This window comes from Medicago truncatula, chromosome 4 (genome assembly GCF_003473485.1).
Source record: "Medicago truncatula cultivar Jemalong A17 chromosome 4, MtrunA17r5.0-ANR, whole genome shotgun sequence".
Taxonomy (NCBI): domain Eukaryota; kingdom Viridiplantae; phylum Streptophyta; class Magnoliopsida; order Fabales; family Fabaceae; genus Medicago; species Medicago truncatula.
Window position 1 is genome coordinate 58,326,643 of NC_053045.1, and position 27,283 is coordinate 58,353,925.

Genomic DNA, 27,283 nt, shown 5'->3' on the forward strand with positions numbered 1-27,283 from the left:
ATTCATTTTGTAACGTACATGTATATATTTTTTTTTAATGCCTGATAATTATTCTTTATATTTATTATTATCAAACTCTTTTTTTGTTAAAAATGTTAAGGGTACACTTAAATATTTTTTAGATGAGCTTCGTATAACTCTCTCTCTACTAAGTGTAACTTTGTTCTTAATAGTAAAATTGTCGACATCAATGACAAACCATTCCCGTCAAATTTATTTAATTTTATCACATGCAACTAAGCATTAAGGTGAGGAATATGGCTCTGCTACTGCCCTTGTTTGAGTCACTATTGAGAATTAGAAAGTGTATGGAAATAGAAACATTGGAAACGTATTCGACTAAGAAAGCATTCATGTAGCATAGAAATGTTGGATAAAAGAATTTAATGAGCAGAAGAAGAAGGTGCTACCATTTGTGCGCCCACGTTTTGAGGGGCCGTAGTACCTCTCTTTCGCAGTTATTGCTTTGCCAAAAACAGGATGAATGTTGATGAGACAAGTGTGAATGAAAAAAATCATTGATGAAAAAGTAAATGTTAGAAAAAGATTTACTTCATGCCTTGAGATTGAGATTTTTGGTGAAAATGTTATGTACAAACAAACTCATATGTCTGGTTGCTTTTATTATTTGCAAAAACTTCGTCCCACCAATAATCGAATTTGTAAGAATGAGTTACGATCAATATAAAAATGTAATATGGTATTAGAATCTATTGACTTGTGCCATCCACCACCATTTATGTTCGCACATCAACCAGTGGCGGAGCCAGGAAATTTATGGAGCTCAGGAAAAAAATTTATCGCAAATTTACATGTGACATAATATATCAACAGTCATAAATCGAAACATTATTTTTTAATTTTAATTAAAAAAATCAAAATAAAAGAGGTTTATCATTTTGTCAACAAAAGTACAATTTAAAATAGGATTATTAATTGAAATTGACCATGTAATATACGTGAAGTCTGAAAATTGGCCCTGTAATTAAATAACAGGTTTTCTGACCATAGAATTCGAGATTTTTATTATTTATAACCCTGTAATATACGCGAAGTCCAAAAAAGCAACCGAGAGATTGAATTTTTTCATGATTTGTTAGAGGCGAGTTAAGAACGTTAAAATATGGCTTTACACAAAAAATTTATAAATTTTCGACAAACAACAAATTAATTATGAATTTTTAAAGTGTCAAAAGCTCAAAAAACAAAACAGCGGAAATCTCGACCTATAAATCGAATTTTGAGCTCATTATTTGCAAAGACATCTATAAAAATACATAAAAAGGATCTGTAAAGTTTCATAGCATTTCGAAGTCATTTAAATTTATTTTGATTTTTCATCCAAAACATGCAAAATTGAAATTTTTGTTCCGCGTAAGCGTATACTCACAAGTCAAATTTAGTTCCCTAATTTTGTAGGCATGATAAGAACCTTCACAATGAAATTTTGTAGTCTTTAAACGAGATATAAATTAATTATAAATTGTTTAAGAAATTCATAATTATGAGGGAATAAAAAATTCATAATTAATTTATCCCTGGTCGAAGAAATTTAATTTTTTATGTAAAGCTACATTTTAACGTGCTAAACATGTATGAAAAAAATAATGAAAAATTCAACATGTAGATCACATTTTTAGACTACACGTATATTACAGGGTGGTCAAAAATAAGAAGAAAATCAAGTTGCAATGCTAGAATATATGTTTTGTATTTTTAAGGGTCATTTTTCAGACATAATGTATATTACATGGTCAATTTGAACCATTAATCCGTTAAAATAAGAGTGATGAACCCGTCAATAGTGTGCTAAATAAAATTCCAAGACCTATTTGCGTGTGAGAATTTTCAGATTGTCCAATTTTTTCTTTTTGTAAGTGTGTTAATTGGCTTTTGGGTTGGATCTAATGTGCAAAAATTATCGATCGAGCTCGGGCGACCGCCCGGGATCGCCGGACGGTGAAACCGCCCCTGACATCAACTCCAATAGTGTTGTGCGTGAAGCAGGGCAAACCTGACTTCACAATATCAATGATACACAATTTTTTGCAGGTCTGCATCAATGACGGAGCCAAGAGTAAATTTTGAGGGAGCAATTTCTTTAGTGTATATATATTATTTCTCAAAATAATTATTCATAAATTTTTTTAGGTATAGTGGTACATACTATTGAATATTACGTTAAGGTACTCTGGTTCAGCACTTGCATTATGCATTTTTTTGATACCACTGGTCTAAACCATACACATGTGATTAATTTACAAAAATTGATTTATATAATATAACATTTAGCTAAAGAATTAAAAAAAAAAAAAACTTGGGCCTGGACTGGTGTGGCACTTGCCACACCGGGTCTAGTCCAGGTCCGCCCGAATTTTTAAAGAGAGACAACTCTCATCACTTTGCAAACCAGTTTTATAAATAATGAATTATACCTAATTAATATAAAACATACTCCATTCGTTTCAAAATACATGTCAAGTTTTTGTAATGTGCACTATTCATTTGACTTACTTTGACCATACTTTTTAACTAATATATAAATACAAATATTAGCTCGTAAGATGTTGTTTGATTTATCTCGACAAATATTTTTAAAATATTAAATTTTTATAATTTTTTATATTAGATTATTAAAAATATTAATGATCAAAATTGTACATTGGTATATATGAAGTGGTTGACTTAAATATATGTATTTTAAAACGGAGGGAGTAATACTTAGTCCAATTTGTTCATCAATTTTAGATTTTAAACTCCTCACAAGTCCTAACAAAACTCATATTTTGTTTGACAAAATAAGTATTCTAGCTTATCTACTATCACACCCAACTTATTACTGATATAAACTCATCCGCCATCAAATAATCTATCAATTATCCACTGCATTTTACCGAATCAAGTCTTAATGGTTTTTCAATTAATGACACTCTGAGACACATAATGAGGAGCTGGACACAACCAGCACGGCAAGTTGCTATTTAATGTGGAACAATGGAGGTAAGACTACTGTTCCCTAATTCAATTTGACCCCTTTCTCTCAGTTTGGTTTGAGTGCAAGCAAGACATAAATTCCGTACTATCTTAATTTTGTTCCTTTTTTGTTCTTTACTAGGTTGATTTTGTGGCTAATAACTTTTTCCATGAGAACACAAAAAAGGTGCTCTAGCCGCTACAAAGATTCAAGAATGTTGTAAGCAACATAAAATGGCTGAAATATCATTTATTTTTAAAACCAAAAGTGGTGCAGCATTAGCTACCACCACTAGATATATTAATAAACCAAAACAAAGAAAATATAAAGAGAGGGATTAGGTCAAAATCCCCTCAAGAAACATTAATTTATTTTAACAAGTGGTCTCAATATTAATCTAACCATAAAAATGCAGCATGCAGCATTACAATTGTTGACTTTTTTCGATCATTTATTTTTCAATGGTTATTTTTCTTCCAGAATAGTAAATGTGAGAATAATATTATTTTTTTTCATTTAAAAGGAGAGAGTGGGGAGAAAAATATCTTGTTAATAAAACTCCAAAACAATACAATTTTTTGGTGCATGAATGTGGAAGAGTGAGTAGGTAACCCGTGGGTGGTTCTGAAAATGAATGTGTCACTTATTGCAAAATTGAGCAATGAAATCTGAGATATTTTTTGGCTGAAGACATTAGTCACGGTAATTTTAATATTATATATGAAGATTTTTTCATAAATTCTAAGGCTCTCACTACGATACCTTTAACCTAAGGTTTCTCTAAGGGAGGGTGCCATAAGTAGCAGTTGTTTATGTATTTTTGTGTGGATGCAAATTCTTTTAATTTCAATTTTTCAACTTGATTTCCTACATTGTACAAATTCAAAAGACGGACATGGAAGTGTAGCTTGGAGTGTCTTATCCATCTTTTTAATGAACAAATTGAAAAGAGATACATTATGTAGATTACACAGTAGTTTGTCAATTTATTGAGAATCTCACATTAGATAATATATGTGAATTCAAAATATATTTACAAGACATTTTCAAACTTACTAGGTGGTCTTAAATTAGAATAAAACCAAACTTTAAGATGACACTGGGTCTATTTATACTTAACAAATAGGCGACAAATTCTCTCGATGTTTGACGAAAATCATGCGATGAAAAGTTAAGAAATAACTTTTATATTGCTCACATAACTCTTTGTAGGCTTCAACATTATCTATGTTTTAATTATATCCCGCATGACAATTCTTCAAGACATAGTTACAAATTAGGGGGCATAATTGGTGGTTGGGAAGGAGGAGGTCCAAAATTTGATCATCACTCACAACATAATATTAACATAATGAAGAGGGTGTTCAGAATTTCCGACGATTTTTATCATAGGGGTCCATTTATGGTGCATAGGTCAAACTTACAAAGAAACATATGTTAAATTTGAAGGGAGTTTTTATTTTCGTCACAGAGTGACAAAAAAAAACTTAGAAAGTAGACTAAAAATTCATCTAAGGTGAATACGTGGAATGTTCAGGGTTCACACTTGAACCCCTATGTATATTGTTCAATGTTCTTATAAACTAAGTTAAAGCTCATTTGAAGGGAGGTTATGTTGGCACCACGGATTATAATTTTGGTTCAATAATTATTATTACTACTTTCATTCTTGCGACTGATATATGACTGCAAACTGCATGAAAGCGTAAATTGATATATTTAGGAGCTTATGTGTTTCCATCAGAATTTGATAGAGGACTGTCACAAAATAGATTTCAATCTATTTTTGTTGGTTCATGAACAAGTCAAGAACTTGGCCAAGTTATCAAAAAAAGAAAAAAGAAAATCTAACACTTTTCTATGTAAGCAAATTTCACTCTCAAGTCTCAATCCCAGAATAATCTATTATCAATTTAAGATCAAATTCTTTTGACCCCTTTACGATCAAGAACCCTCAATTCCTTAACTATTCTTAGTTCAAGCATTAAGCACATGAATTTATATTCTCGTAATTATAAAGTTGTATTTAAAGTACCAATTTTTCAATTTTGCAAATGAATCTAACGTCAATTCTTAGTCTGTCAATCCAAGAAGAGCATTAGTCACAAAAGCAATTGAAAGGACAAACTTGAATTAAGACAATTCATTTACATAGAAATCAAAATAAGGTTCATCCCCCTCCTCTACTTTGACTTGCAGAAAGTCTAAAAATATTCTAAATAGCAAACCAACAGCAGCACGTAATCAGCCCCAAACCCTATATCACATTCATGGTGTGATTTTCTGTACAAACCTAAGTGTCCTATATCACATTTAAGTTATTTTGTTAAGCAACTCATTCTTTAGTGTTTTAAATATTGCTAAATTTACACAACTATCTTTTCACGGTTTCGCTAGTATAGTACAAAATCATGGGACTCGTGATCAGTATTCTCTCAGAATTTATAAATACAGAAGAATCCACATACACTGATGCAATTATCAGTATAGCGTCAGGTAGAAAATGAGGCAGATCCCTGTCTCTGTACTTGTAGTTTGTGAAGTGAAATTCTTTAGAGTGCTCAATCAATCATCTCTCGCGAAGGTCAAGAACATCAAACTTCATGTTAGCATTCATATAGACATGAGAGCAGTGCTCATATATTGGACTTCCATCTGAAGGCTCTTCATGGGGATGAAATCCACGTTCTTGACAGTTACGAATTACAGAGACACCGCCTGGATCAGACAGGTGAAATATGCCATGTGGACTGCATCACCACATAAATGAAGTTATTCTAATTAGTGACAGAAATTGAAACAAATTAATATAATAATTCCTTTTTAAATAAAGAATCTTCAAATATTATATCCATATCGAATTAGCACTATACTCCTCATTTCCATACTAATTAAATAGTTTCTAAGGCACAACCAATAATATACATCAAAGAAAGTAGGTGGCTGTTATTAGCTTTTACATGATAAAGACGATTTTTATTTTATGTGGTGAAAACTTTACCGAAATCAGTTACTATACATGCAAGATGTTTATTAAGGTTCCACAATTTGTGGATGTGCCATTTCTTGCTAACAAAAGGTATCATGTCTTTAATAACTAATAAGTAAATGAAAATAATACTCTCTCGAGATCTTAGAGAGGTATAGAGAAAACAGATGGAAAGAGAAAAAAAAGAAAGGGAAGAGACAGAGTGAGAAAAAAATGTGACTGGTTATGTGACGAGAAAAGAAAAGAAAAGAAAAGAAAAGAGAGGGAAAGAAAGAGATATATGCACTAAGCAAGTAGGGGGTGTGAGAACATAAGAACTCATAAGCAAATAACAGTACATAAAGGCAAATGGTTTAGCTAGGTTGGCTTTGATTGGAGGGTGGGGTGGCTGTGAGGAACATTAGAGAAGTAGCAGATGAGATCATATTTGTACCATATCAAATCGTCCATTGGATTGACCTAAATAACTATCAATCAATCATTTACCATGAAGGTTAATAAAAAATAGCATGCATCTAATTCATGGTCCATGAATGTGGACCATAGTTTTGAGCAAGTTGTTTAAGTTAAACAAAAACCTTCTCACTCCACTCCACATTCTTGGTCTATACCCAAGATCAAACAACAGAAGTAGCAAATAATTCTCTAATCCAATCTTGGCAAAGCATACTATTGAACAAAATTGGAGTGAAGAGAAGCCAAAGCTCAGCTAATGATCAGGGTTATTGTAGATGTTTCCTAGCTTAATCCACAATAAATGATGATCATGATTTATGAATGCCAAAAAAAAAAATTACCTCTCTGTATCTGTAGGAGCCATGACTATTGCAATTGCCTCTGGTAACATTATCTAAAATGAAACGACAAAATATGCATCATATTAGAAGAAATGCAGAAATGTTACTTGTAGTTGCCAATTGGATGTTGGAATAGAAGAACTTTAAAATTTGGTAGTACCAAAAAAAAAAAAAGAACTTCAAGTTGGAAAATAAGGCTTATTGTCTAATTGTGTTTTATAAAATATTATACTTCAAAATATTAGGCCCTGCTCCCATGATATATTATACTAAAAATTCAAATAAGTGCAATATTTCTTGCCTGAGCCATAGTTATAGATATAGTGCCATATATTTACCTGATATGAGTAATGCGTGTGTAGATCCACGGATGACATGAAACAAGTCTGAGACGGGTGTGTCTTGAAATCAAAAGATAAATAAGTAAGATCAGTACTGGACATTTAAGACTTTAGAATAAAAGTGTGGGTAAAAGAAATACAAGAGGTGTGCTTGAAACAGAAGGTAATATGTCTCCAATTGTACCTTACAGGAGTAAAAACTATTTATGCACCCAACCATCAAAATCAGTATGTTAAGGCTTATGGTTACTTTGATTGTAATTACATAGAAAGGCAGAAACTATCATCTTTAAGATAAAGATAAAATACCTAAAGGCAGTGGAAACCAAAGGAAACAGAAAGAGAGAGAGACCATCGCAAGGACAAAATAGTAGCATACAATTGCTATCTTAGAGTATACTCCAAAGCCCCAAGAGGAAAAGGGAATGAAAAGGAATCATTCTGTTCATTTACTTCTTACTAAACCTGATTTGCTGTGTTTTTCACTTTTCTGCTTTCTTCAAGGCTATACTGATAGAAAAACGTGATGATTGGAACTTTTTTGAGAAACAGTGGCACAACGATTTGGCATGCTTGATGGCTATTAAAAGTTCACTGCCACTTTATTCAATCAAAAAGCACCCTTAAATTCTGTCAAAAACCTGGCTTTTTTATTTGTGTAGTATTACTCACATTGATATCACTCTATCAAAAAGTAAATAATTTGATAATGAAAAATTTTAGTGTAGCCGGTTCAACTATCTGTATATACCAGGATTACAAAGAAAAGCGGGTAATTAAGGAATGATTCTTTGTAAGTTACTACTTAATAAATATGAGCAACATAAGTGATGCAGATTTCATATACTAATTAATCAGCACGCAGGCGCCCTGTAGTAGAACAGATCAATACTAAATGATAAGTTTTTTGCTGCCACCATACAGGATAGAAAAACAAGTTACTCCCGAATATAAATACATATAATAGCCAAAGACAGAGGAGCACTTACATGTATCCAACCTAAAGAAAAAAGTGACAAGCTGTCTTGAACTTCAAATATTTCTTCTTCATTCAACGTTTGACACTGAACAATAAAGTCAATTCAGATGTCTTACTGCTTAATAGAAAAATAACATTGCAGGGTAGAAGAAAAGAGCATCAATGAACCATATTTAAATAATAAAATCCTTTGTATTTTGATGTGTACTTGATAATATTTTACCTAACTCACTCTATGTATATATAATATGCATCATTCCATTTTATCTAATATAAACCCAGGTATTTGGTTAAAAAAAATCAAAATCAACATAAATCCCATTCACAACTAGAACCACTGAAAAATCAATCAAAAACAAAATATGTGAAATGCATTGGATCATGAAGGTAAAAAATGAAGAAAACAAATAAAGCTTCTCACACATTTCACTCTTTGCCCTTTATCTGCATCCTTTGCTACCTAACAGGATCTACTTTTGTACTTTAATATTCCCCAACTTGCTCCATTTTATCTATACCTCAAACATTATTTTGAGACATTGGTGAAACTTTAAATCCCCGTCCATCAGTTTCTCCTATGAACTAAGTTGGCGGTGCTTATTGAAGTTTAGGGTTGGAGTTGGCAGTTTCAGATATTTTCAGCATCATAATTCTGTGGTAGGCCTCCTTCGATGTTATACTCTAACATGTAAATTATATAGCCATATGGAAGCTTGTGTAGGATTCACTTTGGGTAAGTATAACACTTACCAAACTTCTGTATGGTGTATTTTGAAACTTTTGGTTTGTGACATCTGCATTACTATCAAATGTTTATGCTATGACATGGCTGTTTGTGATAACTATTCTAATAAGTATATTGTTCTGAGTCTCAAGATCACAAGGCTGGGTTTACACAGCTTGAGTTTTCAGGTTGTGACAACATGATAAAAACACTACAGAACTTTGAGGGTCTGCTTCCTCCTGCCCTGAAGCTCAATACATCACTCAACTTCTGCATATCTTCTACCCTCCCTTCTCTTCACATATATCCCCCACTCAACCCGGCTAGTCACTCATTTTCCACTGTTATATGGGCAGTATGTAACAATGTGGTCATTAGCTTGAATACTCTCCATCCAACAGCTACAGTTGCCGTGAGCTGATCAACTGCCTTTCATTCTATCATTGCTCAAATACATCTCAGTAGCAGGGGGTTTATCACAATCATTGGAGAATTCCCAAGGATGACTATATTAAAATTGACAAAAGAACCAGATTGTTTAAAAATATGTGAATTATTCGAACCTAAAGTACCGATGGATGTTGAAACAGTATTTCACAAAAATGTTAAGAAATCATTTCCACTATCAATAGTTCCTAATTGTGCATGATTCTCCGATCACAACATCTGTGTGGCATAACCTCAAAGCAGATAGAAGCAGAGAAGGTAGCCTGTAATATTTGAAAATGATAGAAATCAAGAGGACAAATTGGGTCAGCTGATACCAAATGTGGTTAATGAACCCAAGGTTTGGAGATGGCAAGGGGGATGAATAACTTGTGATGAGTTAGTTTATATAAGGACCAAGTGAGTAAGGAGAGCGAATATCATAGAATTCTGTTATGGCGAGATTGTGGGATCACAGAGAATCTTCTTTGGTGAGGGAAGCATTTTGACTTGCGTATGTAGACTTCGTTCTATCAGATTTTTCTTTTATTCTCCTGTAATTTTCTTTGTTCATCAATACAAATTACAGGTTATTTAGTATCTTGCATCCTCTGAGACAGATAGTATAATGGCATATATAATTACTTAAAACAGAGAACTGGATCACAAGCACTTAAATATGATCGTCTTCTTACCGAGTCCGAAGTTGATTCCTGCTTTGGGATTATGAGTGTTGTTATCTGGAAAACCCTGTTTTTCTAGAGCCACGCAAATTGCAAGCACAAATAACTGTTAAAATTAGCACAAAGAAACTTTCTTGAATCTGGAGATACACAAAATTAAGTCTGCTCTTACCAGAGACCCTGCAAGAACACCACAAGTCTCTAAATTCTTTCGCGTGTTTACTGAAGCTAATCTCAGAAAATCTTCCATCATTTTTACAGGCTGCAAAAACGAATTAAAAATTATGATTTACACAATGTAAGAACTAAACAACCTACACACAAATAAGAACATGTTCCAATGAATGACCAAGAGAGTCCAAGATATATGGTGCACACTTCTAGCAGAAAACTAAATTAGGCTTACGATGTGTAGGTGTTGAAATGTAGTGGGACCATGTCCAGAATCATGAGAAGATTTTGCTGGTCCTGGCCTTGGATCTGCAACTTTGGAATGAGGAATACAGGCACGTTCCGGGTGAACCTGTGCAAGAACAGGAGGAGGCAAAGGTTGCTTGATGTTGAGCGACTGTAAGAAGTCCTCCCTTGGTTCCGTTACAACAGGAGAACAAGACTCAGCAGTAGGATGCAACCATCTTCCATCATCCAAGGAGAGAATTGAATCCATTGTGGATGTAAGTGGTCCTTGGTCACCATCTTTAATGCCAGCAAGGTCATACTTTACAGTGCTATCAGCATGAACAACACAATAGTAAGTTTGTGCGCATTTATATTTTAGAGCAAAAAAGCTGAACAAAACACCTTTGAACAAAAACTGATCTTAAAATAAACAAGTAAAACCTTGAATCTTTGGCATGTGTAAGATCATTACTGCTTGGATATTGAACCTGCACAGCACCAAATATGAGTTGATATGTATCCAAACACTTGGGGAACCCTCCCTTAAAAGCTAGTAAGTCACTTAAATACTCCACCAAATAGTATCCCATTCTACTCGATGTGGGACTTGGGCACCCTATAGTACCCAAAAACCCCATCATCAGTATTGTTTAGAACTATGAAAAATTATCTCGTAATATCTTTATTGCATCTTCACAGTAACTCAGTATCTTAGATTATCTACTAGGGCAGTATTTCATGATTCATTTCCTCACAATTAGATAGACAGCAAGTCTAGTAACAATTTACATAAGGGCTAGTTCAATATGCTTTGCTACACATCGTATATCAATTTCAGAGCATTCAATTTCAATTCTCTCTTCTAAAACTCCATTGTTGCAACAAGTATTATATCAGAGATATATATTATTCATGGTCACTTAATATAACAAACCCGCACTTCAATTTTACCTTTATTTCTGCACTAGGTCCAAGCCATTGTCCCCGAAGACCATTTGGTCCTAAAAATGAGTGTCTTGACAAGGTCTCCTTATTTGGTAGGGGTACATTCAGAGATCTGCAAGTCCAGAGAAAAATTATCATATTTCCTCCTTCAACACAGCAGCATGATTTTTCTTTTGAAATATATCACCGATGTTCAAGACAGAACCTCCTCAAATCACACGGATAATAGGAACATATATGCTAATTAAATTGGGCTGAATGAAAATGGCATTAGGAGTGGAAATAGTATATAAGCAACAAAAAAAGTATAAGTATAACATTAGAATTAGATCCAGTAAGGTGTACATGTAGTAAATGCAAGAAATCTGTTAAATGAAACACTTCTATTCTTTACTCTTTTTTTTGCGTGTGTGTGTGGTGGGGGGGTGGGGGACAACTGCTAAACCTGCAACATCAAATCCCCTTAAACATCTAAGCGACAAAAGGAAAAAAATAATTGAGGACAAAGAAACGGAAGTCAAAAGAATGAGCACATCCCAATTCATAATTTGTAGGGGTGGCCAACTGCGTTGAACCCATCGGGGAGTTTTGGTTAACCCACCATTTTTTAGCAGGGTGGATTGAAATTTTCAATCGTTCAATCTGTGTTGACCTCTGCCCCACATAACCCATAAAAAAACAGGGCAGGTTGACCCGTCATTTTATTTTTTATATAGTTAATTACTTTAGGCTATTTTTGCTGGCCAAACCATGGTGGGTGATATGTTCAACCCACCATTGTAAATTAACCCGCCCCATCCTATTATAGACAGGTTGGTTGTGGGGCAAGCCGGGTAGGCCAATTTTGCCACCCTTACTAAATTCACCATCATAATATTTATCTCCTAGAATTGCTAAAGCCCCAAAGAAATCACTCGTAAAAAAAACATCACTTACTAACAGGCCTCATGTAAGTTATAGAAAGTTATAGAGAATAGAATGTTGGGCAGAAATGCTTACAATTTCTGAAACTGCTTGTCAATAGGCATGGAATTATAAGATAACGTATTATTGGGTTTCCATGAAGATTGTGAGCCCAATCCAGTAGACTGCAAATATGTCAGAGAAAAGTAGAAGAGTTGATATTGGTAAAAGGTATAAACCACATGCAAGCACATAAGAGCAGAAAAAGTCAAAATCTTGTGCACTCTACGCAGCTCCTTCAAAAATGTATATTGATTGTAAAAAAAAAAGATAAATAGAGCCCACAAAAGTTTTAAAATTTTCTAGCCCTTCAACTTGGATCTAGATCAGGTACCATTGGAACAGATGAAAATATTCTGAGAATTTTCAGTGTCCCGACAATTGATGTAAAAATATATGACACGGTCCTCACCTGTTTGAAATCCATGCTTGAGTTATATCTTTTATTGACAGCTGGCCATTCCAAACTTGAATTCGCTGAACTCTGCAAAGCCATATCGAAACCATTTTCTTCAGGCAATGGAGCTTGTATACGCGATTCATTCAATTTGTCCAACCGGCGTTTGAATTCTGGCTTCAAGGACTCAAGCTCATCCAATACAAGTCGTGATCTCTATAAAGGAAAAAAATTAACATAAAAAGGTAAAAAATATTAAATTTAACAAAAACAAAAATAAACACATGGACATCTACCATAAAAACATGCAAAGCAGCTTCTCACCTTCTTATATGCTGCTCGTTCGTTAGCAAGTGTAGCTTGGTAGTCTCGATGATAAGGTATCGTCTCGGAAACCAAACTTTAAAAGATGCGAAGATAATACATTAAGATACAAAAATGGAAAGGTTATACCTTAATTTAACTGCAAATTTATGTGTTTAAAGAAAATCCATAAACCGTCAATGTTTTACCTTATAAATCTAAGGAGCATGATGTACAAATCGACTACATTATTCTCCTCCCGGTAGACACGTGCCTGTTTACAAGATCAAAATTAATCACGCAATTGAACTCGCCTAGAAAGAATAAGATAACCAATGAAAAGCAACAGTCTGACAAGTATATCAAAGTTCAAGTAATTCCACACAAAACTCGTAAAGGCACCAAATTCAAGCCATAGAATTCATGCACCATTCTCAGTTCAAATTCTGCAACTAACATAAGAGTTTTACATTGATTTGTACCGGTGATTACATTCAATTATGTCATTTTCTTAAATCACTAACGGTGTTCTAAAAATGATAAGTATAAAAAATTGTGATTGGGGAAGATTGGAGATAAATCTAGCAAAGCCCTACCCTAACGTAATTGAAGAAAATGGATGATTAAGTGTTGAAATCGAAAGAGTACCTGTTTGAGGAGACTATCGGCGATTCGATAGTAATAGCGGAGAGGAAGGCGATTATCAACGTCGACTTTGGGAGCCATCGAATCCAAGTCGATCGTCATCTTCTTCTTCTTCTTCGGAAACGAATGCCACCGCCGCCGGTGGATAGAAACTTCAATTGATTAACGAAACTTTTTCTGTTTCTGAGACTGAAATTCACGAGAGTTGAAGCTTGAAGGTAGCACAGCAAGGAAGGATCAAAGGCGTGTCGGACAAGTCGTTAAACTCGTCGTTTCGAAAAAGGTAGAAAGAGCTGCTATTGTTCTTCTCTTTTTATACTTTTCATTTATTTTATTTTATGTTCTCATACATACACACGACATAGTGAGGTCATAAATTAAAACCAAGAGAGAAAGAAAAAAAAAAATCCAAGATCCTGCTTTTTTATATATATTTATAGAATAAAGATGTGGATTTTATCTATCCATCATACTCTTAGAAAAAGAAATCAATGTGTGAATTTCTTAGGGTAGGAGCTTTGATAAATGTTGAATTTACTCGGGACCTGCTTCCCCTCCTTAGGACGGACGCTATGGGATCCCTCTTCATGAGGCTCTAGTTTTCTCATTTATTTTTTCTTCTATCTTTTGCGTTTTGTTGTTTTATTAGCTTTGTAACGACAGCAAAAATGCTAGGTCTTTTTTCACGTGATTTTATCATCTTAATGTATTATTATTTTGTTGTGTTTTTTCATCTGATTGTGATGTTTGTATGGTTTGAATTAATTGATCAACCGTGTTATTTTGTTGTGTTTTTATCTATAATTATGTTGTTTGTATGTTTTAGATAACTGATCAATTACATATTTTAAATTACTTGGTTTTCAACATTGCATGTTGTAACAAAAAAAAAACATTGGATGTTCAAATATTTTGAGTTCATTCGCTGATTCATCTTTTTTTTATTTTTAACGATGTTGAATTTATGTTTGATTTTGATGTACTCTGCCAATTTGATGAATATTGTTTATTTTAGTAAAAAAAAAATTTGAATGCTTGAAGTTTTGTTTGAAAACTACTTACATGACCTTATCAGGTTAATATAGTAAAAGGTGATCCGGTCTTCACGGCAGGTGTTGGTGTTCTTCGTCTCCATTCATACGCTCCTTCTTCAGATGTACCTGCAAAGGAAACTCTGATGCCATGGTAAGGTGGGGGTGATAGAAGGCAGCCAATGTGAGAATATGTTAAGTGTGTGATCTACATGGAGAGTGACCCGTGTATTGAGATTTTAAAATAGTACGCTTCAATTTGTTGACATCATTAATGTTTAGTTCATTATGGTAATTGAATATGAGATAGAAAGTGGTGCCTGATTTGGATGTGTGTCATGATGTTGTATGATTCTAGAATCTTTACTTGTGTACGCGTTAATTTTCTAAGATGACACAACAAGAGTGATATTTTGCAAGTGTCATCCTTTATGGCGATGTGGCCATCTCATTTTGTGTTGTATTTGGATCTCGTTATTGGGTTTGTTTACTCGACTAGAAGCGAGCTTCCTTTGTGGGCAATGTATGATATGCTAGGGTTGGATCGTTTAGGCTTATGCCATTGCTTGCCCTCCTAGATCCTTGGTTATTTTAATAGTAATGGGTTTAAACAACATTTAAGTCTGAAAAGTAGAATGAAACGACGTGGTTTTTTTTTAAGGTAGGGTGTCGTACTAATGTGGCACCTATGACCCCTTATACTTGTAGCTTAGATGTGAGAATGAAGCATAAGAATTTTTCCTGAGTTGACAAGTCTTCGTATTCATGTCATTGTAATACACACTTTGACATGTGTTCCTGCCGTTTCATAGGGATGAGATAACCGAGTGGTTGTTTCTTTTTCGGGTGTTATTAAGACCGCTTGATCTATTAACTTCACACGACACCATTTGATTTCGATGATTGGTTCTAAAATGTTTTGAACCCTTGATAAATTGTTCCTTTTCTTTTATTTACAATCATTTTAATTTCTTCCCCTTTTTGTGTTGTGATTTCCATTTATTTGTTTCGTGCGTTCATCCAAACTTCTAAGTCTTGCCTGAGTTTGTGGTTCAACATCTCGCTGCATTTCAATTTGTTCTTGGTACATCTCGCCTCAATTTCCTTTGTTCATGTAGAGTCGAGTACTATCGAAATTGTTGATTATATGAGAACTCACATTACTTTTGATGCTTCGATTAAAGCCTTGTTCGTGGAGAATTGGACAGAGGTTTCGTTATCCTTCTCGACAAATAAATATGATTTAGGATTGGTGTTTTATGTGCTTTCTTATAAGTCTATTATAAGATTGTGTTGGGGATTTGATTATGAATGCTTGGGTAGAGAAAAATGTTAAAAGAGATGCGTTCCACATTAAGGGTGTGTGAGGCGGGAGAAGTGTGGGAGGGATGCTCTTTTCAAGGTACGTGGAAAGACAATTCACTTAGAGCGTCATGAGCTCTGTAACTGTCCGATTTTCGCTAGAATTATTTTAATTGTTTTAATACGTGTTTATATGTGCTTGTGTGTGAATATTATCATTGGGTGCATTTTTATGCGTTTTCGTGTTGGAAGGGTAATTTAGTAAATTCATGGTGATGATTATTTTTAGTATTTCAAGTGAGAACCATTATTTTACTAAGTTACTAGTGTGGTAATTAGTTGTGAGCTGATAAGTGATCGCTGTTATTATTTTATCGTTAAGAGAGTAGAAATATTTTAGAATTAATGATTGAGTGAGCTAAGCCCACTAAGGCATTAGAGTTAAGCCTATTTGAGAAGAGCCTATGTAAACTTTGTCTTTAGAGAAAATAGGTTTTCATTTCATTTCATTAGAATTTTGAGAGAGGTGGAGAGAGAAAGTTCAAGAGAAGATGAAAAGGGTTAGAAGGGAGAAAGCTTGAAGACCTAAGAGGTGATATAGATTCTAGGAGTTAAATTGAAGTTTTTGCTAGGATTATTGTTAATTGAGGTAAGGGGGTTAGATTTCGATCATAATCAATTAGTTGTAATTTTTCCCTAATTGTATGCTTAAGTGCTTAATTGAATAAGTGATTATTTTGTTAGTTGTTGAAATTTGTGCTCTTGTTACGATGATATGTTTGAGTACATGAAATTAGTGATAATTGAATTGTTGTTGGTGAAATTGCATGTTCATAGTATGTGAAAATGATATATTTTGAATTGTGCTCTAAATGTTGAATTGTGTTGTGTTGTTGTTGATTTGTGATGAGAATCATGTTTAATTGATGTTGTTGTTGTTAAGAGATATTGTTGTTGATGATTCATAGTTTGGGTGTTCATAAATCATGAGTTTGTGATGTGAAATAAGTTGTTGTTGTTGTTGTTGGTTTTGTGAAAATGGGTTGATTTGGTGAATTATGTTTAAATGACATTTGTTTTCATGTTTGATGTGTTCTTGAGAGCCCTTTAAGTGCTAAGACATGTAAACAAACTTTGGAAACATATTTGGGCGTTGGGAGATCAAAATTGGAAATTTTGGGTGAAAAAAGGTTGAAACCCGAAAGTTTTTCTGCAGAACTGATGATTGTTCGCTTAGGCGAACAGTCACATTAAGTTCTGGAACTTGGTCGCTTAAGCGAACCGGTAAGCGAACAGCTACGGTAAGCTTATGGAACTCAGCCGCTTAAGCGACACGAGCCCAGTTTCAACAACTTTTGATTTTCGTTCCGGAGTTTAGGGGCCCAATCCGAGCGTTGTAAAATACTTCTTTCAACTTGTTTAATCTCTGTTTGAACTCCTAAACCTACTGGAACATGATCTGCTCATTCAAACTTGGGGTTTTCTATTTTGGTTGAAACTTGAACTTTTGATAATTTCGGATTTTGTCGAAAATGAACTTTTATGAACTAAAAGGGATTACAAGTTTGGTCTACAATTCATATGGACTTAGGCAAGGCTTGTAAAGTTGGTTTAATGTCTTAATCATGTCAAACTTGATTTTCGGGTGGGATTGTGGAATATGAGAACTTGGGATTTTCTCATACGAACTTAGCCTAATCTTTGAACTAATGTTTAATAGTTCGTAAGTGGCTTAAGCTCATGACTACATGATTGATTAAGATTGATTTGTGAGTTTTCGAACTTAAATAAGTTACCTTATTTTGAAAATTATCAATGTTGGCCGTTTTTCCACTTGGTACGGACTTTGTCGAAAACGATTATTTAAAGTCAATTACCTTATAAATCTTTCGTGACTAGCCTTATATGACTAAATGAAGATATGTGAATGAATTGTTAGGTGTTTAATATGATATTTATCATAAGGTGTTGCATTTTCTCTTTACTTGGAATATGAGAAGTATTCAGAGTGGTGGAACTGTAACGCCCTCTTTGAATTATTAGATTTATTTCATTATTTAATTGAGTCTAAAATTTATTAAGAAGAGTTTAAAATATATTTATTTGATTATGTGATTTATTAAGTGGCTTATGTTGTTATTTAATAGATTAAGATTTGAAAATAGAAATAAGATTGAGTTGAGAGTTTGTTATGAGATTTTAGAGAGTTTTGGGGGAGAAAGAGAAATAAGATAAAATAGAAAAGGGGTTATAAATAGGAGAAACCTAGTTTAGAAAAAACATAACGTACAATCAATTTTGGAGAAAAGGGAGAAAAAGCCGAGAGGAGGGGGAAGACCTAGGAGTGCTGCGATTTTCATCTATAAGGTAAGGGTGAGACTAACATTCAATAATATTAAGTCATTGATTCTGAAAATTGGATTTAACATGTTGTAGGTTTTCGTTTTTGAGAATTTGAGAATTAGGGTTAAAAGTGGTTAATTGATGATTTTCTAAAATAATGTTTTTGGTCAAGTTTTATATGATTTTGAGTCTCTTTTGATCTATATAAATGTTTAGACAAATTTTGGAATCAAATTTGGGCATTGGGAAGTCAAAATTGGAATTTTTGGGTGAAAAATTGGTTTTTCCCGAGAGCTGCACAGTGACAGCATCTTCTGTTCCATGTTCTTGCGTCTTTTTCACACGTTTCTGTTTTGAACTGGGTTTTGGTGTAAAAATGAAAGTTGTAGATAAGTTTGTTGGCTTTCCAATGGCTTTGGTTTGGCGTAAAAATGATTTTTGGTTTAGGAGTTATGATGAAAATACTCCAAGGAGGTCTTAGTGAATTTTTATGAATTTCAGCACAACTTTGTCCGAATTTGAAATGAAAACTGGTATTGATTGGTACAGAATTGGTCTTAGGTGTAAACACAAAAGATGTAGGTATAAATGTTAGCTTTCTAATGCCGTTGGTTTGACTTCAAAAGGATTTATAGAACTAGAGTTATAGTCAAATTACTGCACGTAGGTCACAGTGAATAATTGAATATGATTGATGAATTAGTATATGAATGTATATGTTGTGAATACGATATTGTCCATGATTGATGAAGTGTTATATGTATATATGATGTTTTAAGATGTTGATTATTATTTGATATTGTTATACTGTGATATAATTGTATATGCATTACTTGAATTATATGTGAATAATTGAGACGTTGTTGACTTGCATTTGATATTATTATGTCATGCTGTTTTTGTATAATGTTGTGTTGCTGTTGTTATTTAACTAAGCTGCATGAGTCGGTCTAAGTTGATTAAGATGATGAAGTTCCAAATTATTGGATTATATAAGAGGTTGTCGATTTAAGATGTTAAGAGGTCGAGTCCATGCATTAGCATTTCATTGTTGGGGGCTTGATGCCCTGGAGCCTTTGCTCAATTAAGTTGAGGGCTTGATGCCCTGGGAGCCTTTTTACGCTCAAATAAAGTTGAGGGCTTGATGCCCTGGAGCCTATTTACGCTCAAAGATTGGTACCACATGCATGATTAGAAGATTAAGTTGCATAGTCAAGAGGTTAAGTTGTCAAGTTGTCAAGTTATCAAGTTGTCGAGTTGTTAAGTTGTTAAATCATGAAATTGTTTAAAGCTGTGATTCTTTATATGAACTATTAAAGAAGTGAATTATGATATATTATTATCTATGATGAATATTATGATGATTACATGATGTTGTCTATGAGTTGTTAAATATGATTGATGATGCTTATGTTGTTAAATGTAATTGATGAATTATATGCTTAATATTATTGTTTGTGAAATCTCACCTCTTCTATTTGCCCACCATGGGTAACTAACAGGTAACCAAGAATAGTTGATGTCGTGTGAGATTTCCTTCTCGTGTGTCTTAGGTGCTCTGATACGTAACGGGATGAGAACCTTTTTATTGTTTTTCTATTCCTTACGTATTGTTTTTGAAGATTTATGACTATGTTTTTAGATTGGATTTTTATGAGAAATTTATGAAGAGGCCTTCGTGCCAAATACTGTTTTAGTTATTGAAATAAATTCCGCTGCGAAGTATTAAAGATCTTGTATTTGAATTTTAAAGGATAAATAGTTATTTATTCAGTTTATGATTTTAAGAAAAGAATGTGACATTCCGTTTATGTTGAAAAACTCTGATTATTTATGCGAAATTTTTATGTTGGGAAAACGGGGTGTTACAGGAACTATATAATATGGTTGATGTTGATTAATGTGTATATACCAATTGATGTTGATGATTATTGATAATTGTGATGACAATGTGATGATGACTCTTTATTGAATTATGACTTGATTGTTGTGTGGACGTAAATACTTAATAATGCAATTGTTGTCGAGGTGATCAATATAATTGAAGGTTATCTTTTATATTGTTGTTGAATACTCATGAGTGATTTTGCATTGTTAAGTCTTTGCTTATATGTCCATGCATCATGGTCATGTTGAGTCTTGATGCTGTAAAGGAAGGTTATTATTTTACTTCGGTGATAATGTAAGACGGGTATGAAATCTAACATATGATGTTTTTGTTGCATCATGGGTGATGACCTTGAGGTGATTTGGTATCACATGCATATATGTGTCGGGATTAGGCGCATATCATATTGGCATGAGTCTTATTTGTTGCATGTGAATGATGATTGTTGATGATAAGTGTGTTTGATGAATACATACTTGTGATATTTGGAATTGTTGCATGAATGTGTATATGGAAATAAATTGCTCATGATTAATTAATTGATACTTGATTTGATTCATTTATGTCAAACTGTTTATGTGGATTATGATTGATGTAAAGCTTACCCCTAGTGGTTTTGACCGCCTACCTGTCTGTATGGATGGGTAGACGAAGTGCACGATTAGTTGCTTTTGGTGAATTGCTTGGATATCGGGAGCTATCTCCGTTATCGTTTCCTTATAGTCGTAGGGTAGGGTCTGATCTAGGATGTTTGTCTTATGATTATTCTAGATTGTTTATTCTGAATTTATTTATGTTGTGGAGATTTGTCCATTTGTCGGGATTTGGAGAATTTTTATGTTGATGTATTTTGATCTCATGGTATGTATACTTTTGAGGTGTATTGTTTATATCCGCTGCAACTGTTGAGAATTTATATATATGCTTGATGATTTCGTTATAGTTGACGACGTGGCGTCTATTTCTTGAATATTTTTATTATTCGCGTGTTTTATCGCTTTAATAGAAATAGGGCGTTACATGCTCATTGAAGCTTCATCCTAACATCGAAGGAGATTGAGTGCTCATTTGGATCTGTCTTATTGTTGTAATCGTACATTGCTTGGATTCTAAAACGTTTTGATATTTGTTATTAGTTTATTTTGCTTGTGTAAGGAGATGTATTACATCTGCATTTGGTGTCCTCCTCGGGATGATGCTTCGCTTCTCAACTTCGAGAAAATGTCGTTGTAGTCATGTCTTTAGAGGGCGAACAATGTCGTTGTTTTATGTCTTTTCTGGATTGCATTTATTTTGTTGTTAAGTTTATTGATTTTGGTTTCCATTTATCTCACTGTTTGTTAGTGTTTGGTGTAACTGGTCTAGTCATCAAGGTGTCAAAGGGCCAAGGTGTTTTGACCCTTTATTTTTGTTCCTTTTTGTTGATGGAGCGTGTTAGTTAGAGGAGTTTCTATCTATGTTTTTCCGCCTTATGTTGTTGCAAACTTGTCTCATATGCTCTTCGTTATAAACATTTGAATTTTGGTCATGGTGAACTTGCTAATTTTATGAATGCTCCGACAAAGCTTGACTTCTGATTCATCTGCAAAGTCGTCGGTCCTGAACTTTTTTTTTTTTAGAACAAGCCAAACAAAAGAAAAGAACAAAAAGGAACAGCTAAATACTAAGCCTTGTGGTACTGCTTTCATCGGGCATTAGTCTGCAACAGCGGCAACAACCCCTCTGGTAGCTCAAAAAGATCACACCAAACATCATGACTAGCAACTCCGAGTTTATCCATAAAGTCCGCAGACAAATTCGCTTCCCACAAAGAATGATTTAGCTGGACCCTCCAAGTTCCTTTTCAATAGGTTCCTCACATTACCAATGATTGTTGTAGAGTACTCCCTCTAATCCTTATTATAAGAAACAGTTGACTTTTTAAATTCATTGTGTAAGTAATGATTTACGTTGATTATCTAAAAAGTATGATTTACCTAAACTTTTATTTTATATAAATTATTAGCTAATCTTTTGTTACTGCATTTCTTCAGAAAAATAATAATTGTGTTGCTGTATAAATACTATAGTGATTAGTTAATAGGATAAGATATTTTTTCATGCAAAAAGATAATAAGATAAGATCATTTTTAGCTTTGTGATGACCAAATGATTCATCTAGTTTATTTTATTTTTGCAAAAAAAAAAATCTAAGTTTATTTTATTCTTCTTTTTTCATTTTAAAAACGGTCAGATTTTCTATGGTTACTTGATTCATGTTTTTTTATTTATTTTTTGGATAAATATTGCATATATATCTTCATAAAAGAAACATAAATATCAACATCACCTTGAAATGAAAACAACTAGATCGTTTACCCGTGCTAATAAACAATGAAAAAGCTTATATATTGTAATATGATCTATTACATAGAATAAGTCTTTTACAATCGTCAAATAAATTAAAACAACGTGAAATATAATATAATTGAAACTTCATTCCAACATCACATGGATAGTAATAATGTTAACTAACAAAAATTTTAAAACACTTCTTTGTAAACTACATTAGATGTAACGTTTGTATCTTTGTCTTTTTCATCCTCTAACAATATCTCTAACCATTTTCTTAAAGTAATTATGGACTTTTGATATGTACATATTAAAAATCATTCTAAAATGTCTTTTCAACGTTGAAGTTAAATTTGTTGAGTTAAACTTCTGGAAAAATTCTTCATAGATAAGTGAGCATGTACTTTCTCAGACTTATGCCTTTACTGCAATTCATTGTGTAACTTTAAAAAAAAAATCATTATATTTTAGAACAAATGTCAATAATAGTAGCATACAGCAAAACTAATTGCATATAGATAGCAACAGTGAGCAGGAGTGACATGAGGTATTTGAAGTAGTGTAATAGAAATGTGATTAATGGAGATGGTTGGTGGTTGACTGATTTATGTAGCGTCTCTAAAGATAAAAAATGACCATGTAAAATTTCTAGTTAAGTTATCCATCATGACAATTAATTAGTAAAAGGAATATATTTAAAATGAACAGTAACATTACCACTGACATTAACCAAAACACACAACTAACAGGATGCATAATAATAACCATGAGATAAATCGCAACTTAACATAGTGCAAATGATAGGTTTCAAAAACATTAAACAAAATGAAATAACAAAATCCAAAAAATAGTCCAGCACCAAATCAAGTATAACACCACAACAATCAATGTTGCTAGGCATTATTTTATCCGTCAAATTTCATCTTCATTCAACACTTTCAATTTTCACACGGACCAATTTGGCTGGCATATTGGCAAAAGTATCTCCATATTCCATACGGACATTGTCACTTGAATTGGCATTGTCGGACGACCATTTCATCTTGGTTGAACGAATCTCCATGGGAAATAAATTATATGCACTTAATAATCTATAATCCGTGTAAGAATACTAAATTGTATACCATAGATAATCTTACCCACTCTTTTATGCATCAACCTCAGGTAAATATCCATTTAAAATGACCTTAGAACCAAAAAAATGAATTGGAGACTCCCATGGCACATAAATACTTCATTAACTTGCCAAACTGAAGGATCAAAATCACTGATGAAGACATGTCATGTATTGAAAAATATGACTATTTTTTCAGCAAAATCACTTCATAGAGAGCAGTTTATCCGATTGTTTCGGTATGTAAACAAATGTGTTAGATTATAAAGCTAAACATGCAGACACCAACAAAGTCCATGGAAAATGAAGGAGAGAAAATTAAAAGATAGTGCAAGAATACAACTGAAATATAAAAGAGACAGAATACTAAGATTTACTCTAAATCCCCAAGAGTAAGGTCAATGATTTTATTCTTTTTTTTCATTCTTCTTAAAAGGCATGTCTACAATTATGCAGTACAATCAGCAAACTCAAGGTTAATCGTTGTATAAATTTCTAACTTCATTGAAACAAATAAAAGTGAAAGAAGAAACTTTACCCATAAGAACCATATGCTCCCCTTTCGTTACACTTAGTTTGGCTCTATAGCAGCACCACTTATTAAGCTTCACATGTGATAGTGATACTGCATATTTGAAGATTAGATCTTTGAAATCATCTGCCTGCAAGCAGACAACCTCCATCGTGCATTCTTGTACCCGTTTTGCTGCCATATTGATGTAGAAACAGGACAGTCCATAAATAGATATAGAACAAAATATAACAAGACTTTTTCATTTTTTGGGTGAATTAGGATAGATATAAATCAGATGCACACTTTCAAAACTTTTTGGAGATGCATATCTTTAAAAAACGGAGAGCAATATGAATATGAATGAATCCTAACACATTAGCAATGCTACATTCCTTTCCTTGAGCTTCCAGTGTTAACTATAGTTTAGAGATTTTGATTTAAAAGCTGAAATTTTAAAAGTTCATCATTATTATTACACCAATTTTTGGTTGGCAAGAAACAACACCCCTATAAAAAGCAAAGATTAAGACTATTTTACAGTAAAAAATAGGCTCACTTGATGCTAAGTACTCGATGCACAAAATTTTCTTTTTATTATTAAAATCATAATAAAACTGCATGTACAAAGTCTGACCAAGAATTGAATATTTTTGTTAGGAAGAAACATAATATATACAATTAACATATTTTTTGGCATATATGAAGTTTGCGCAACAGTAACTGATAAATACCTAGAGCATCATGAAATATTCTTGGGTATGGTTTTTTATATCCAACCTCTGATGATATAACAATTGCATCAAATCTGATATGAAAACCAAAAATTGAAACATTAAAAACCATGTAAAGATACACTCATCAGACTTTTCCAGCAACGTAAGCGGTTGGACAAACAATATTAGATGAACACCTCACCAAAGATGCAAATATAATGTCCAATAATGAAATGTAGTTAGTATTATCTTATTGAAGGAATGACTACTGTGATTTGAAAATGTTACTATGAAGACAATTAAGAAATAAAAGTTAATATCATGGTATAGTGAAGACAATAATGAACCAAACTTTTACGCTTAGCATAGTAGAAGCAGCCACATTTTTGCTTGTGATTATGAATTCGGCAGGATTCCTTGAGTCCATTGCAAAGGCCGCCAATGGTTATTTGGCAGCTAAATTATTTTTAGATTGGCAAATTGCTTAATTTCTTCTCAAATTCACATGTCTGAAAGGTAACATGCATAATATGTATACCTTCTGATCTGTCAATGTGATGATCCAAATAAGTTACAATAAAAAAACAGACAATAAACAAACCAACATTTGTTTCTTAGTAAATTAAAACAATTACCAACATGGAAACATTTATATCAACAGAGAAAAAGAAACTAACACATCAAAATAACAAACATGTTTTTATAAAGGAAAATATTTGATTTGAGAGTAATGAAAAATGTAGAAAATCATATAGATGTACATATAATAATGGAGAAACAACATGAGATTGGAGTGTTCCGAGGCATGATTTTCAAATTCCAAAACCAAAAATAATTAGTACCAATATAACAAATCACATAAATATTCAAACTTTAATCAAAATAACTTACCAAAGGAAGTACATCAATTGAAAATCTCAAGAACAAATCAAAATAAAAAACCTAAATTAAAAGTAAAAAAATTGTAAATCTAAAAATTACCAGATTTGCTATCTTGTGAGACATTCAATCGCGAATCGTTCTTGATATTGAGACGGTGAATGCGACCATCCAATGAAGTGATTCAGGTTCTAAGAGGTTTTTGATTATGTTGTTGTAAATATCGAAAGCGAAAAGATGTTTCATACGTGAGTTTTTGGCAGAGGTGAGAACAGATGAAGCCTCCGGCATAGAAGGTGCCGGTAGAGTCGAAGACGGTGAGGATGGTGTCGTAACCGAGAGCATTGGTGAAGGGAGGGATGAGAGGAGAAAGACAACGGTTTAAGGGGAAAAGAGGTGGGAGATGAAGAATCGTGGAGAGAGGGAGAGAGAAAGGAGGGTGAGGTCTGAGTCATGGTTCCTAACGAGATAGATATCTGTATTGGAAAAGAAGACATTAATTATTTGTCATTTACAATGCAGTTGAGGGATGAGCAAGAATCAAATTAGATCAAGGGCTGTCATAAACAGGGTTAGATCCAATTGGTAATACTGATTGACGCCTAAAAATGTAGAATTAGGGTTTTAAGTGTGAAGATTGCTTTTTAGGCCCCCTAAGGTTACAAAAATGTCCTTTATAACACATCTGGTATTTAACCACTGCATGTGCATTTTTTATAATTTAACTAGACTTTCCACTTGTAGATGTAGTAGACAAAAAAAAATCTCAATGCATATCAAAGAGAATGAAATAGCAAATCTCAATGCATATCAAAGAGAATGAAACATGTGGTCCAAAATATATGCAGATGTTGGAATTCGAACCTCAGACACCATACTTATTCACCTTAAAAATATTAATTTTTTATCAATAGTGTGTTACTTCATTCTTTTGTTAAAATTATATGTCAATGTTATATTATTTGCTATGTTACTTCATCCTTTTTCTTTTTTTTTACAAAATGCTACTTCATTCTTTTGTAAAAATTATATGTTAATGTTATATTATATACCTCAAAAAAAGGTTTTATTTTCCCTCAAAAAAAAAATGTAAAAGGTTTTATTTAAATAATTTTTCTTTTATCGAATATTTGGCCTTAGCCGTAAATGATGCCCTTTAACTGTTTGTTGAAATGTTTCTTCCACCTGTTTATATAGATTGCAAAATTCTGGTGCATGTTGTGGTAGATATTTAACAAAGAGAGTTCACTTCTAATTTGGATGAAAAGTGTAATATTAACAAAAAAATGTTGCTATAATCTTTCAAAACCCTTTTATTACAATAATAATCTTTCAAAATTGACACAGTTAAATACTGCTAGCTTCAGTAGGAGTTATAATAGTTGGTTGCTCTTTAGGCATGCATTTTTACATTGGTAGGTTCCGGTGAAAATCCTTTCCTTACACTTATATTCAGTTTTTTGGAGTATTGGATTAGAGGATGTGTAACAGTTACATCATAATCTCAATGATGTAGTGAAATATCTACGATTTATCTATTGTCTGATATGGCTGTATGAGTTCAAGTTCCCCACTCACCAATAAGCTTGTCCACAACGTCTCC

General features: G+C 33.0%; 1 protein-coding gene and 1 long non-coding RNA gene across 2 annotated transcripts; both read right to left on the minus strand.

The window, feature by feature from the left end:
* Positions 1-5,076: 5,076 nt before the first annotated feature.
* LOC11414692 (AMSH-like ubiquitin thioesterase 3) lies at positions 5,077-13,910 on the minus strand. The gene is made up of 14 exons (XM_003609678.4): positions 13,569-13,910; positions 13,130-13,194; positions 12,942-13,017; positions 12,633-12,833; positions 12,257-12,345; positions 11,264-11,369; positions 10,754-10,800; positions 10,320-10,641; positions 10,086-10,175; positions 9,926-9,988; positions 8,091-8,165; positions 7,099-7,161; positions 6,761-6,813; positions 5,077-5,724 (listed from the first exon to the last, which is right to left on the minus strand). The coding sequence occupies exons 1-14, from the start codon at positions 13,665-13,667 to the stop codon at positions 5,544-5,546; spliced, it is 1,530 nt and encodes a 509-aa protein (XP_003609726.1). The 5' UTR covers positions 13,668-13,910; the 3' UTR covers positions 5,077-5,543.
* A 9,273-nt stretch (positions 13,911-23,183) lies between these two features.
* LOC11412715 (uncharacterized) lies at positions 23,184-26,153 on the minus strand. The gene is made up of 3 exons (XR_003010937.2): positions 25,783-26,153; positions 24,820-25,347; positions 23,184-24,280 (listed from the first exon to the last, which is right to left on the minus strand). It is a non-coding gene; the product is annotated as an uncharacterized lncRNA (long non-coding RNA).
* Between the last annotated feature and the right edge of the window lie 1,130 nt (positions 26,154-27,283).

Coding starts and splice junctions, on each gene's coding strand:
- LOC11414692 (XM_003609678.4), bottom strand. CDS start 13,667: ATGACGATCGACTTGGATTCGATGGCTCCCAAAGTCGACGTTGATAAT. Junction 10,642..10,753: donor ACACATGCCAAAGATTCAAG/GTTTTACTTGTT, acceptor TCATGCTGATAG/CACTGTAAAGTATGACCTTG. Junction 8,166..9,925: donor AGGAATCAACTTCGGACTCG/GTAAGAAGACGA, acceptor TTTATTGTTCAG/TGTCAAACGTTGAATGAAGA.